Source organism: Dipteris shenzhenensis, chromosome 23, assembly GCF_047967505.1.
Source record: "Dipteris shenzhenensis isolate YYH24624 ecotype China chromosome 23, Dip_SZ_1.0, whole genome shotgun sequence".
NCBI lineage: Eukaryota > Viridiplantae > Streptophyta > Polypodiopsida > Gleicheniales > Dipteridaceae > Dipteris > Dipteris shenzhenensis.
The window spans coordinates 16,461,772-16,475,661 of NC_141618.1; the positions used below are offsets into that span (position 1 = coordinate 16,461,772).

Below are 13,890 nucleotides of genomic sequence, written 5' to 3' on the forward strand. Positions count from 1 at the left end.
TCATTGAAAACCACGTGCCTCTTTCTCATGTTTAAAAATTGCATGCTCCATCTCATATTCTTGCCTACCTCATAGTAGGGATCACATAAGGATGTTATGTTATCAACCATACCATCATCAGTGACTTTTAGAATCCTCATCTGCGCAAATGACCATTGCTCCACTTGTTCAAATCCCAATACTTCACCTTCTGCTACAATCTTATTTGCAAATGATCTCATTTGTAAAATGTCCCTATAGTAAAATCCAAGGTGGTGCACTTTGTATTCTTGATAATGTCTGTTGCATAAGTCTCATCTTTGTCCCATGCTATAAATGATTTGTTGGATGTATTGTAGGGCATAACATCTCCAAGTGTTTCCATATCTCCACATTTATACTTTAGCTCAACATGTGCGCTAAGAATCTTTGATACAGTAACTGCTACCTTATCTTCGCCAAGTCTTCGAAAGTGGCAAAGTGAATTGGGATCACTATCATGGATTGTAGCAAATGCAACTACTTCTCTTTTGCTACATAAAATCACATCCATCCCTGGAACAAAATCTATAGCCATCTCCTTTGTGAGAGTCCTTCGCAAGCAAGCTGCAGTGACAACAATTACATAAATATTAGTCTCTTTTTAATAATCTACTTATTTATTATAATTTTTAATTAGTACTTAATTTATTAGTGGGAGAAGTTATCCGATCAACAAGTACTCATCAGATGGACATGCCAAGTTATCCTTTGCATGGTCAATCAAGCATTAAATACTATTTTTGCTCTAGTGTCATGCACATCCGTAAAAAAACATGAGCCTACTAGGTACGTTATCCAATCAAGCACTAATGGGATGCGGGTGCCACTTTGCATGTAAGTAAATTCCACCTAGTTGAGGTGTACAAAAAGTGTTGTGCCCATCGGATATTCTTTGCATGGTCCATCGAGCATTAAATACTATTTTTGCTCTTGTCATGCACATCCATTAAAAAAACACACTGCTAGGTGTGTTATCCGATCAAGTACTTATGCGATGGGAATGCCACTTTGCATGTAAGTCAATTGCACCTAGTTGAAGGTGTGTGCAAAGTATTGAGCCCATCCAATATGCTTTGCATTGTCGATCAAGCATAACACACTGTTTCTGCCTTACTGTCATGCACAACCATATAAAAACACGGCCATAGGTGTGTTATTCAAATAAGTACTTATCAGATGGGGGCTCCACTTTGCACGCAAGTCCGTTTTAACTACTTTGAGGTGTGTGCAAAGTATTGTCACCATCGGATATGATTTTCATGGTCGATCACGCATTATACACCATTTTTTCCCTAATGATATGCACATTCGCACAAAAACACGCCATTAGGTGTGTTATCTGACCAAGTACTTATCGGATGGGTGTGCCTCATTGAGAACATTTCAATACCACCTAGGTTGAGGCGTACAAAAAGTTTTGTGCCCATTGGATATCCCTTGCATGGTCAATCGAGCATTAAATACTATTTTTACTCTAGTGTCATACACATCCATCAAAAAACACGCTGTTAGGTATGTGATATGATCAAGCATTTATGGGATGGGCGTGCCACTTTGCATATAAGTTGATTCTACCTAGTTGAAGGTGTGTGCAAAGTATTGTGCCCATCAGATATGCTTTGCATTGTCGATCAAGCATAAAACACCGTTTTTGTCTTAGTGTTATGCACATTCATCAAAAAACGCAGTCCTAGATGTGTTATTCAAACTAGTACTTATCGGATGGGGGCTCCAGTTTGCACGCAAGTATCTTTCAACTAGGTTGAGGTGTGTGCAAAGTATTGTCACCATCGGATATGATTTGCATGGTCGATCACGCATTATACACCGTTTTTTCCCTAGTGGTATGCACATCCGCAAAAAAACACGCCCTTAGGTATGTCATCTGACCAAGTACTTATCGGATGGGTGTACCTCTTTGACAACATTTTAATACCACCTAGGTTGAGGTATAAGGAAAGTATTATGCCCATCGGATATGTTTTGCATGGTCGATCGAGCATTACATACCATTTTTGCCTTAGTGCCATGCACATCCGTAAAAAAACACGCTGCTAGGTGTGTTATCCGATCAAGAACTTATGCGATGGGAATTACACTTTGCATGTAAGTCAATTACACCTAGTTGAAGGTGTGTGCAAAGTATCGTGCCCATCCGATATGCTTTGCATGGTTGATCGAGCATGAAATACCATTTTTGCCTTAGTGCCATGCACATCCGTAAAAAAACACGCTGCTAGGTGTGTTATCTGATCAAGCACTTATGCGATGGGCGTGCCACTTTGCATGTAAGTCAATTACACCTAGTTGAAGTTGTGTGCAAAGTATTGTGTTCATCGGATATGCTTTGCATTGTCGATCAAGCATAACACACCGTTTCTGCCTTAGTGTCATGCACAACCATATAAAAACACGGCCATAGGTGTGTTATTCAAATAAGTACTTATTAGATGGGGGATTCACTTTGCACGCAAGTTTGTTTCAACTACATTGAGGTGCATGCAACGTATTGTCACCATCGGATATGATTTGCATGGTCGATCACGCATTATACACCATTTTTTTCCTAATGATATGCACATCCGCAAAAAAACACGCCATTAGGTGTGTTATTTGACCAAGTACTTATCGGATGGGTGTGTCTCATTGAGAACATTTCAATACCACCTAGGTTGAGGCGTACAAAAAGTTTTGTGCCCATCGGATATCATTTGCATGGTCGATCGAGCATTAAATACTTTTTTTACTCTAGTGTCATGCACATTCGTCAAAAACACGCTGCTAGGTATGTTATCCGATCAAGCACTTATGGGATGGGCGTGCCACTGTGCATGTAAGTCTATTCCACAAGGTTGAAGGTGTGTGCAAAGTATCGTGCCCATCGGATATGCTTTGCATGGTCGATCGAGCATTAAATACCATTTTTGCCTTAGTGCCATGCACATCCGTAAAAAAACACGCTGCTAGGTGTGTTATCTAAACCAGCACTTATGCGATGGGCTTGCCACTTTTCATGTAAGTCAATTCCACCTAGTTGAAGGTGTGTGCAAAGTATTGTGCCCATCGGATATGCTTTGCATTGTCGATCAAGCATAACACACCGTTTTTGCCTTAGTGTCATGCACAACCATATAAAAACACGGCCATAGGTATGTTATTCAAATAAGTACTTATCAGATGGGGGCTCCACTTTGCACGCAAGTCCCTTTTAACTACATTGAGGTTCGTGCAAAGTATTGTCACCATCGGATATGATTTGCATGGTCGATCACGCATTATACACCATTTTTTTCCTAATGATATGCACATCCGCAAAAAAACACGCCATTAGGTGTGTTATCTGACCAAGTACTTATCGAATGGGTGTGCCTCATTGAGAACATTTCAATACCACCTAGCAAAAAAACACGCCATTAGGTGTGTTATCTGACCAAGTACTTATCGGATGGGTGTGCCTCATTGAGAACATTTCAATACCACCTAGGTTGAGGCATACGAAAAGTTTTGTGCCCATCGGATATCCTTTGCATGGTCGATCGAGTATTAAATACTATTTTTACTCTAGTGTCATGCACATCCGTCAAAAAACGCGCTGCTAGGTATGTTATAGGATCAAGCACTTATGGGATGGGCATGCCACTTTGCATGTAAGTCGATTCTACCTAGTTGAAGGTGTGTGCAAAGTATTGTGCCCATCGGATATGCTTTGCATTGTCGATCAAGCATAAAACACCGTTGTTGCCCTAGTGTCATGCACAATCGTCAAAAAACACGATCGTAGGTGTATTTTTCAAACAAGTACTTATCGGATGGGGATGCCACTTTGCACACAAGTCAATACTGCCTAGGTTGAGGAACGTGTAAAGTCGTGTGTCCATTGGATATGCTTTGCATAGTCTGTCTCACATGATACACCATTTTGTTGCTAGTGTTATGCACAATCGTCATAAAATACATAGGAGGTGTGTTATCCGAACAAGTACTTATGAGATGGGTGCACCACTTTGTATGCAAGTCAATAAGACGTAGGTTGAGGAGTGTACAAAGTTTTGTGCCCATTGGAGAAATGTAGATGCGATAATATTAGAAAATTCTCGGTATATGTATATGTGTGTGTGTGTGGCAAACAATTTTGGCACAAAGTAAACACCTAGTGCACAAATTATGCACTTCATACCTTGAGTAAATAAGCTTGTTGATGAGGATAAATATGCCCTTGAATAAAAGCACAGTTGTTGTATGACCACAATAGGATCGCTTTGACACCTGTGATTTTGCCCATATGTAAGTTTACAAATAGTATAAAAAATCATGTAATAATATATTAATAGTTTGCAAATGTGTATAGCAAGTGAGTAATGGGAAGTGGAAGTGGGAATGAGGAGGGAGGAGTGGAATAGGATAGGGAAGTAATAAGGGTGTATGATAATAAGTATAAAAAATAGTATAATAATATATTAATAGTTTTTAAATGGCAAGTGAGTAATGGGAAGTGGATGAGATCCCAACCTATGCATGCACACTCTAAACATAGGTAGAAATATTTGTATATATCATGTATCCAAGGGAAATTCTAGAAGATGTATCACTTGTACATTATGGAAAACATGACACTTGATTGTGCCTTGCTAAGGTCAACTAGATGACCCAAAGGAATGCATTCATTATGGGAAATTTTGCTTCTAGCAGTGAAAAATGGAGTCCATTGTAGCTATGAAACAAGGTGAAAAATAAGACATGAGGGATTATGTTGTACATATAAATAATCTAAATCCTAGATGTGACCCCTTAAAAAAATTGAGTAATGCTTAATTACTTTGAAACTATCATCTAGGAATCCAGAGTGCTAGGCTACATGCTTGATACAATCCTTATCATTTGAACTATGTGGTAAACTTTCAATCAATCTTCTAGTTATGGTCTACGTGTAGCTATTGGTAGGGGAATCTTCTAGTTATGATCCATATGTAGCTATTGGTAGGGATTTATGTATTGCCCTCCTTGTACTATGCTTGGTCTATCCTGTAATGGGCCTATTATGGGCCCTATCTTGGTCTACCTTGTAATGGGCCTATTATGTGCCCCTATCATGGTAATGGGCCTTTATTCAACATTTCCTTCAAAAGAATGGTAATGCTATGAAAGGTCATAGAAATCAACATTACATTTGTTTTTTTCTAAAGGATGAAAACCACTAATCTAGAGGCAACATAGTTCTCTTGATACAAAATGGAAACCTAAATATCCTTACAATCTCTTAACTTCAATTCTAAGTAAGAAAATGCATCCAAAATGGGATTCTAGAAAAGAATCAATTGATAAAACTCAATATGCAATAGAATATGGATTACAATCTTGTACTGCATGTAGAAAGGAAAAAAAATAGTAAAATACCCTTCTTGGTAGGAGTGCAATGCATTTGTAATTGGAAAGACACAAGAATTTATAGAATACCTTGACAAAATATGGAAACAGAATGGTGAGAAAGAATGTAGTTTATTTTGGCTAGATGTTGGAAACGACTTGCATCCAACTCAAGACTTTGGAAACGAATTCAAATTGCTATTCCCATGTCCATTTTGCAAACCATCTGGACTAAAGAGAGAGTTCATGCCAAAAGTAGATATGGAAGTTGATTCTTTCATTTTAGTTTGGCCATTGGATGATGAATATGAGAATTGGAAGTTTTGGGTCACAAAATTAGTAGACATGAAGAGGGATGTCATGGGAGAACTATGACATTTACAATGGATGGTATGAGCCCAAAGGCAAGATGAAGAGTATGGAATAATGTTACATTGTATACTAATTGTATAAAAGAACAATGGATCCAAAACCATCGGACTAGTTTTAGAGCAACCCACAAAAACAATCATAGTGTCTTGGAAATTAAAGAAAAAAAAAATCAAGAAGCACATCAAGTAGTACTTGGTAGTAGGAACACTAAGAAAACTAGAATCAAGTATACAAGCATTTCTAAGGGTGCATGCAAAGGAGGAACTAGAAGGACACATAGTTTCTATGATAATAGCTTCTTATAACACTCCATTTTGTGGTGATATGAAGAAACAAGCAAGTGGTTAAAGAACTAGGTAAGGAATAAGCACAACGATCCCATCATTACCTGTCATTTTCCAACACCACATATGCAACAATAAAGGTGAACTATTGTGGTCAGATAAGAGTTATTGAGAGATGTCACCCAAGTGGCAGGTGGTGAAGTGCACGTTAAACATTATGATAACCAAATTGGATCTTCTAATAGGCAAGAGTCATGATCAAGTATTTGTAAGTTCAATCATTGTAAAGGTCGAACTTAATCATTGTGCACCCAATTGGTAGTACTGGTCTACTAGAGAAATAGTCAGAATTGAATTATTAAAAGTTGAAATTCAATCATTAGAAAGGTCATGGGTAGTCCTCATCGCCTCAAGCATTATACTCCCTTGTACAATGACTCATTGAGTGTAATATTTCTTTTAGACATTCGATAATGTAAAATTACAAGCATAGCTCTTCCTATATTTGGAATAGGAAAGATTATTTCCTGTTTCTTCTCTATTCAAATGTTTTAAATTTGTGCATCATGCCAGCGCCATTGCTCTTTACATTGAAGTTTAAATTCAAAGAGTCTCTCGATTGTGGAGGAAAAATGAAGGAGAAAAGAAAGGAAAAAAGAGAAAAAAAAGGGAAAACTAAAAGAGAAAAGAGAAAAAAAAAGGGAAAACTAAAAGAGAAAAGAGAAAAAAAGGGGAAGAGATGTGCATTATGCATTTGATTATTACTTGTTTGTTATTTTATTTTTATTAAAGATTTTATAAAAGAGAAAAGAGGATTGTTTTCCCATCATTTTTATTTATTTGAATTATTAATAATTTAAGAAAAACATTAATTTTTAAAGGTTTATATGAGGATTTTTGACATATCGAGTAAGGTAGAAATTATGTTTCATAGCTTTTGCATTATTATTGCCAAATGATATTCTAAGTAAATAGACTTTTCACGTGGAAAGAATGGTGATGGGAAGTAAACTTTTGATTTGGGAAGGATATTTTCAAAAATCAAACTTTTCATTTGGGAGGATTTTTTAGCAAAGTCCAAATTATGCAAGAATGAAAAAAGAGTCCAAATTGAATGAAATGGGTGTTTACTTGACTTTCATCGATGGGCCTACTTTGTCAAAGAGAAATCTAAAATCTTTAATAAATTCCAAGAATCAAAGTCATGCGTTAAGATGGGGTGATATACCTCTAAATGCTAACATGGATGACGTATGCACCATATCTAGTTACTATGGAGCTGAATTCTTCGTGAAGAAGACACAATACCCTTTTCGGATACATTTCCTAACATAACCCACTATACAATACAAGATGTCAATAATCTCCCATGAATAGTTGTGCAAACTGGTACTAATGTGAAATTTGTTTATGAAGATTTGATAGTGGAAAAACTTACTATGGAGAGTTGGTTAGATGGTTATTTTTTTATCAATACTTTAGTTAGATGCATCTTCCTAGTCTCGTGAGTGGAGGTTAATGCATGGTTACATAGGTCAAGTGAGTACAAAGGGGTAGTGATAAGATTATGAAACTTGCATAGGGAAATATGATGGAATAGTTTCATGTGAAAATATAATGTCTTCGCTATTGATAGAAGCAAAGTAATTCCTTTTTCAAAAATTAAAAAGTCGATTACCCATGCGATTGAATAAGATTTACCTTATGCTAAAGAATGCGATATTAATGGAGTTATAGCCATCATTTGAGAGATTCTTAGGCAAAAAGTATAATTTCTTTATGTTTTTTATATCTAGGTGCAAAGTATGTTGTTTTCCATTTCTAAAGGAAGAGGAGAGAGAGAGAGAGAGAAAGAGAGAGGAGTTTTGGCGGATAACAATATGCACACCTTGTTGTAACAAACGGGATAGATTAGACTAGATGGAATGGCACCTTATTGAGGATGCTACACGAGCAAGGTGACAAGGGTGCTACACGAGGAAGTTATAAGAACGACGGTAGACTTATTTAGTAACATCGATGACTCGGAGGGCAAAGTGAGTTTGTGGAAGGTGGAGATCCGGAGCATCAGACTTGAGGGCATTGTCGAAATCGGCCTTCCAAAACTTGTCGTTGCCCCAGCATTTCAATGCTACCTTGTCTTTGGCCCCGGGGACTGTCACTTCCTCAAACATGCAATCCTTGTCCGTCCGATCCAGCTCGCTTGCAGACACACTCGCGTATACCCTCTCGTCGCTCGCGTTGCGCTTACAGTACTTCTGGTTTGCTGTATTCAAGAGCCACCACACAGTTTGCTGCACATTGGGAACGCGCTCCGCGCTAAAGGTAGCCGCTGGCTGCCCTGGAACCTTTTCGCTCACCGAGAGAGGCTTGTCGCTCTCGCGCCATACCACAAACTCCTGTTTGTAGCCTCCAAACGACAGAAATTTCATGGCGGCCTGGCAAAATAAACCACATTCATACGTTACACAATGTGCGAGGACACAATCTACTCATTTAGCTAGACAGTGTGCTTGCAACCAACCATGAGAAACTGCCACAAGATCGCAGCTGGTAGCACTCGCGAGTCGGTAGTTCACAGGCAGGTAGGCGGTCCGACGATAATGCTATGGACAGTAAAGGGAGGCGAGGCTTTTATCATAGTTCCTGCCAGCGTGTTTGACTCTGAGCGTCTTCACGCCGTTCACACACACACCTTCGCAGTTTGCTAAAGCTGCCATTGATCTTGTCATTCCCTTTTCCGTGCGAATGGAGTGAAGATGAACACCATCGCTTTGGCAGATATAAACGCTGGCCTCGATATGCTGGTGTGAACGGAGTGAAGATGGGCACAGCCACTTCCTCATGGCGGAGTTCACGTGGGTTGAAGTTTTGCCTTTCCAAGTACTTCGCTAGAAATTTAACTACGATAGCATTGCCTTATTGGATAAGCATTAACAAGTATTCCTTACCATTGGCGGGATAAGCTGATAGAAATTCGGATTGTTGAGTTAATGCCTTACGTGGCTACTACACGCGAGTCCCATTAACCAACCAAGCAAAACAATGTGACATTGGACAACACCACTATGGCCCTTCTCAAATGAAGCAATATTCTTAGAGATATGTGATAATGATTATCCATTAATGAGTGTGAAGATGCTTTAGTCCTACCGTTGAAAGAGAAGGAAGGTATTGATTATCCACCACATTAGTAGTGCCTATGTTGTAGAATGTGTTGGCGTGCCTTTTTTTGGTTGTTGTCATGAATGTCAATATTTGCTAAATATATATGTATGCAATGGAATGATATGTTTAATATGTGAATCTAGTTCTTGCAATTGTTTCATTGCTAGGCAAATTGCTCCATATGTGGTCTAATTTAGATCCATATCATGTTGTTGGTTCTTGGAATTATAAGTCTAAGTTTAAGCTATGTGTCATTTGTATAAATTTGTTGCTTGAGGAGTTTGTCATGATATATCAATGTTAAGATAACCAATTAGTATAATTATCTCATTTTGTTATATTGTGTTTGTTATTGTTTTGTGGAGATATGAAATAACATACTGTATTTAAGGAACGGTGGCCTACACAGGTTGAACACTTACAGATAATGTGGTTATGTTTCTCTTTAATTATTTTTATAGTGGTAATGTCTATGCTTGGAAATCTCTACCCTTGGTCTTTTTGTATAACATATTTTTCCATATGAATTGAATCATGTATCATTGTACAACTTCCAATGCTAGCCTAATTTGAAACAAAATTTAAATAAGAAGGCATGTATCTTTCTAGGTTTGGGGGTCCACCTCATAAAATTTTAGTATAGAGCTACATGCATTCAAAAGGAGGCCGAGCATTTACTTGTGCAAAATTTTAATAGGATTGCAATAACAAGAAGGATCTTAAAATTCAAATTCAAGAAAATTTTCATTAGCTCATAAGTAAAGAGGGGTGATTATACTAAAATTTAGTTGAGGGGTTTTTTAAATACCCCTTAAACACACATGATACTTAGGGTTTCTTAGTAGTGCACCCCTCAAGCTTTCTAGAATTAAAGTTCTTGTTTCTTGAAGGCATATAGTGATAGAATTGATAAATCTTGTTGTTTTGATTATATCATTTTTGTATTTTGATAGTGATCTTGTATTTAATGATTGCAAAAATATTCTATGTGATTTTGTACATTTAATTTAATTTTCTCTAAATTTATCTGTTATAATCTGATATTTATTCTATTAATTTCTAATTTAGCATTCTTGTGTACAATGAAGTTTTCATTTGAGAGTGGTTCAAAAAGGTAAAAATCTTGTATTTCCCTGATGCAAGAGAGAGCTACATAGGCTAGTCCATACATGTGTACTCCTTTGGGCAAGAATAATAATTTGTGCATGGTCAAACCTTGCACCCTATGCGTTGTCCTTGTGGCTATAGGTTATATGGGAATTGTTTGCATGTTCTCGAGAGTTCTTGTTTTTAGTTGGTCGATTTGTTTTTTTTAAACGGTTTTGTGGATTTTGCAGATATGCTCCCAAACTTCAGATTATGCCTGTTCCTTTTTGGAGCGTGTGCAAATTCCTCCTGGATTGCAAGTTACGCCTTGTCGAAGTTTTTAAAAAAAAAAGAAGCAGGCTTTTGATGAACTGTGCTTGGCAGAGGCTATGTGCTTAGGTGGCACATAACTAATCCTGCCCTAACCATGTTTATTGTTGGTGAGTTAACTTAACCATGGTTTCTTTTGGGTTGCTTGACCATTGACCAACGTAGTGATTACAAACTCAACCAAGGGTATTGTGACTAACGTTGGTTAGTTATCATCTGCCACGTGGCTTTTTGTGGTGAGACCTTGGAGAACTTAGGATTTCTAAGGTAAGAAGATACGGCAACGCAATGGTCGGTTGTTGCTGAAGCAGGTCGTGAAGCAAAGACGCTCGGGATGCTGCAAGCCGCCGTCGCTGGTTCCTTATCTACAGGAAGGCTACTAGTTGTGAAGTTGGAAGCCTTTAGTGAAGCACTTGTAGCTCTTTTGAGCTATAGAAGCCGGTGTGTGGTGGATGGGCCAACTTTGCTATAAGCTTACTGAAGGCCTTGAGGATCTTTGGAGCTGTGGAGGGCTGTAATCGACAGCGTTGTTGAGATCTTGCTCAGAATCTATTGCAGCAGATCGTGGTCGATGTCCAAGCTTTTCAAGATTACGTGCAAGCCTTCGGTCATTTGAACCGCATTGTTGGAGTTTTCGGCACTGCTATGCATGCGCCGTGAGGCTGGAGCTGGCTATGGAATTGCTTGGAGTCGATTGAGCGCTCATCCGTCGGGATTGTAGAAGGAGCTGTGCATGCGGATCGTTGAGAACACGTGAGGCTTTGGAGCATGGAGAGTCCATCGGCTATTGTAGATAGGCCATAGGTTATGTTGTTAGTTCCTTGTGCCTGGCTTGTCATCGAGACAACTTGTTGAGAGCTGAGGTTCCGCTTGGAGGAGGCGTGGTTTGGCTGTTGAAGTTTGGCTCAGGGCTGGCAGAGCGCGTAGCAGTAATGGGTGGCTGCTGTTGCAGAGGGTGCTGCTTGCAAAGCATTGAAGGCCCCTATATGCTGAAGATGTCGAAGGAGGCGCATTCATTGTTGCATGGAATGCGAGTACACGAAATTTTGAGTTACGGGCTTTGTGGCTCGTTGAAAGGCTTTGTATGCAGGGCGTTGGCTAGATTGCTCAGATGGGCTCCTCCTGAACCTGTTTTGCAAAAAATAGGCATCAATTCGCTGGTACCATGCTCGTGGGGCTTGTTTCAGCCCTAAAGTGCCTTCTTCAGTTTGTAGACTTTACCTTCTAAACCGGGGATCTCAAAACCTGGTGGTTGTTCCACGTATACCTCCTCCTTGAGATCTCCATTCAGAACGGTAGATTTCACATCCATCTGAAACACGGGCCAACTTCCCTGGGCAGCTAAAGCCAAAACACTACAAATTGTGGTTAGTCGAGCTATGGGAGCAAAAGTATCTTAATAATCAAAACCATGTACCTGTGCTAATCCTTTTGCCACGAGCCGAGCCTTGTACTTATCCAACGTGCCGTCCGACTTGTACTTGGCCTTGTACACCCACTTGGTTCTGATTACCTTGCGTTTTGGTGGTTGATCCACAAGGTCCCATGTGTTGTTCTTCATTATGGAGCCATACTCCGACTGCATAGCCTCCATCCACCTATCATCACCCTGTGCCTCTTCAAGACACTTGGGTTCATCAGCACGGATCACTTTTGTCATCAAGGCATAGTCGACCAAGTGTTCCTGCGCCCTTCTTTGCTCCTCTAATCTCTTGGACTTGCGGTGTTCGGATGGTTCCTCCTCAATGGCTGGAGGTTCTCTGCCGTCTAAAAACTGCTTTATCCACTTTGGGAATGGCCGTTGCCATTGTGGTTCTGTAGGCTCTTCTTCATCTTCTTTGTCTTGAATTCTCCCAAGCACCATTGGGGGAGTTTGATCTGCTGTTGGTGGTGGTACTGGATGGATATCCTAGTCCTGGTTGTCTGGGAAGGAAGCATCCTCCTCCAATTGATGCGGCTGTTCTGACAAGACCACATCGCGACTTACTATTCCTTCTTGGTAACAGGGTTATAGAGACGGTAACCCTTCGGCTCTTCACTATAGCCCAAGAAAATACACTTTCGGCTCTTCGGTTCCCATTTGGTCCTGGTAGCATCAGGGACATGCACAAAACATTCACATCCAAAAACTCTGAAATGTGTAGCTAAAGGTTTCTTACCAGAAAAGGCCTGCAGTGGAGTCATCCCATTCACAGCCTTCGTCTAGCTACGATTGAGAATGTAAACTGCAGTGTTACATGCTTCAGCCCAGAACATCTTTGGCAAATCTTTCCCTTTCATCATACTCCAGCCCATTTCGCAGATGATGCGCATCTTGCGTTCTGCTACTCCATTTTGCTGTGATGTATGTGGCACGGGTTTCTGTCTCTTGATCCTATGACTTTTGTAGTAACTTTCAAATTCAGTCGATGTGAACTCTCCATCTCTGTCTGGTCTCAACTTCTTCACCTTCCTCCCCGATTCTTTCTCGACCATTACATGCCACTCCTTGAACCTATTGAAAGCCTCGTCTTTTGTCTTCAGGAAGTATATCCATATCCTTCTACTGTAGTCATCGATCAACATCATGAAGTAGTAGGAACCACCCAAAGCTTCCATCTCCATCTTTCTACAAAGGTCTGTGTGAACGAGCTCTAGAGGAGCCTTTGCCCTGCTGGCCTCTTTAGGAAAGGGTTGTCGATGCTACTTGCCCATCATGCAAGCTTCACATACATTAGGCAGATCTGAAATTTCTGGTAGGTCTACAATCATTCCACTTTTATGCATCTCCTTCAAAGAACTAAGGTTTAGATGACCAAACCTCTCATGCCACAGCTTAGTGTTCTTCACATCCGCTCGAGCACTGAAAGCTGAGAGTTCGTAAATGTTGTTGCACCATGTACCTTTACCAATGACCTTCCCTTGAAGATCCAGAATCTGTGCACCATTCTTATCGAATTGAACTTTGAGGTCCCGATCCATGATCGCGAAAACGGACAACAAGTTTCTCTTGATATCTGGCACATAAAGAACATCGGACAACTGTTATACAACTCCATCGGACTTGAGAGCAATTGTAGCTTTTCCTTTTACTGGACATTTTGCTTCATTGCCGACTGCTACTAGGATGTCATTCCCTACCAGCTATGGAGAGGTAAACCAATCCTTTGGACTGGTCATGTGGCGCGATGCACCACTGTCAATGATCCACGGTTCATCCGTAGGTACATGAACTACCTCTGTGCAAATCTCCTCAATTGCTATGAACAGCTCTATTGGTACTGCC

General features: G+C 39.7%; 1 protein-coding gene across 1 annotated transcript; it reads right to left on the reverse strand.

Moving 5' to 3' along the window:
- Positions 1-7,930: 7,930 nt before the first annotated feature.
- On the reverse strand, positions 7,931-8,644 carry LOC147887063 (uncharacterized). The gene is made up of 2 exons (XM_087394868.1): positions 8,566-8,644; positions 7,931-8,479 (listed from the first exon to the last, which is right to left on the reverse strand). The coding sequence occupies exons 1-2, from the start codon at positions 8,566-8,568 to the stop codon at positions 8,045-8,047; spliced, it is 438 nt and encodes a 145-aa protein (XP_087250994.1). The 5' UTR covers positions 8,569-8,644; the 3' UTR covers positions 7,931-8,044.
- Between the last annotated feature and the right edge of the window lie 5,246 nt (positions 8,645-13,890).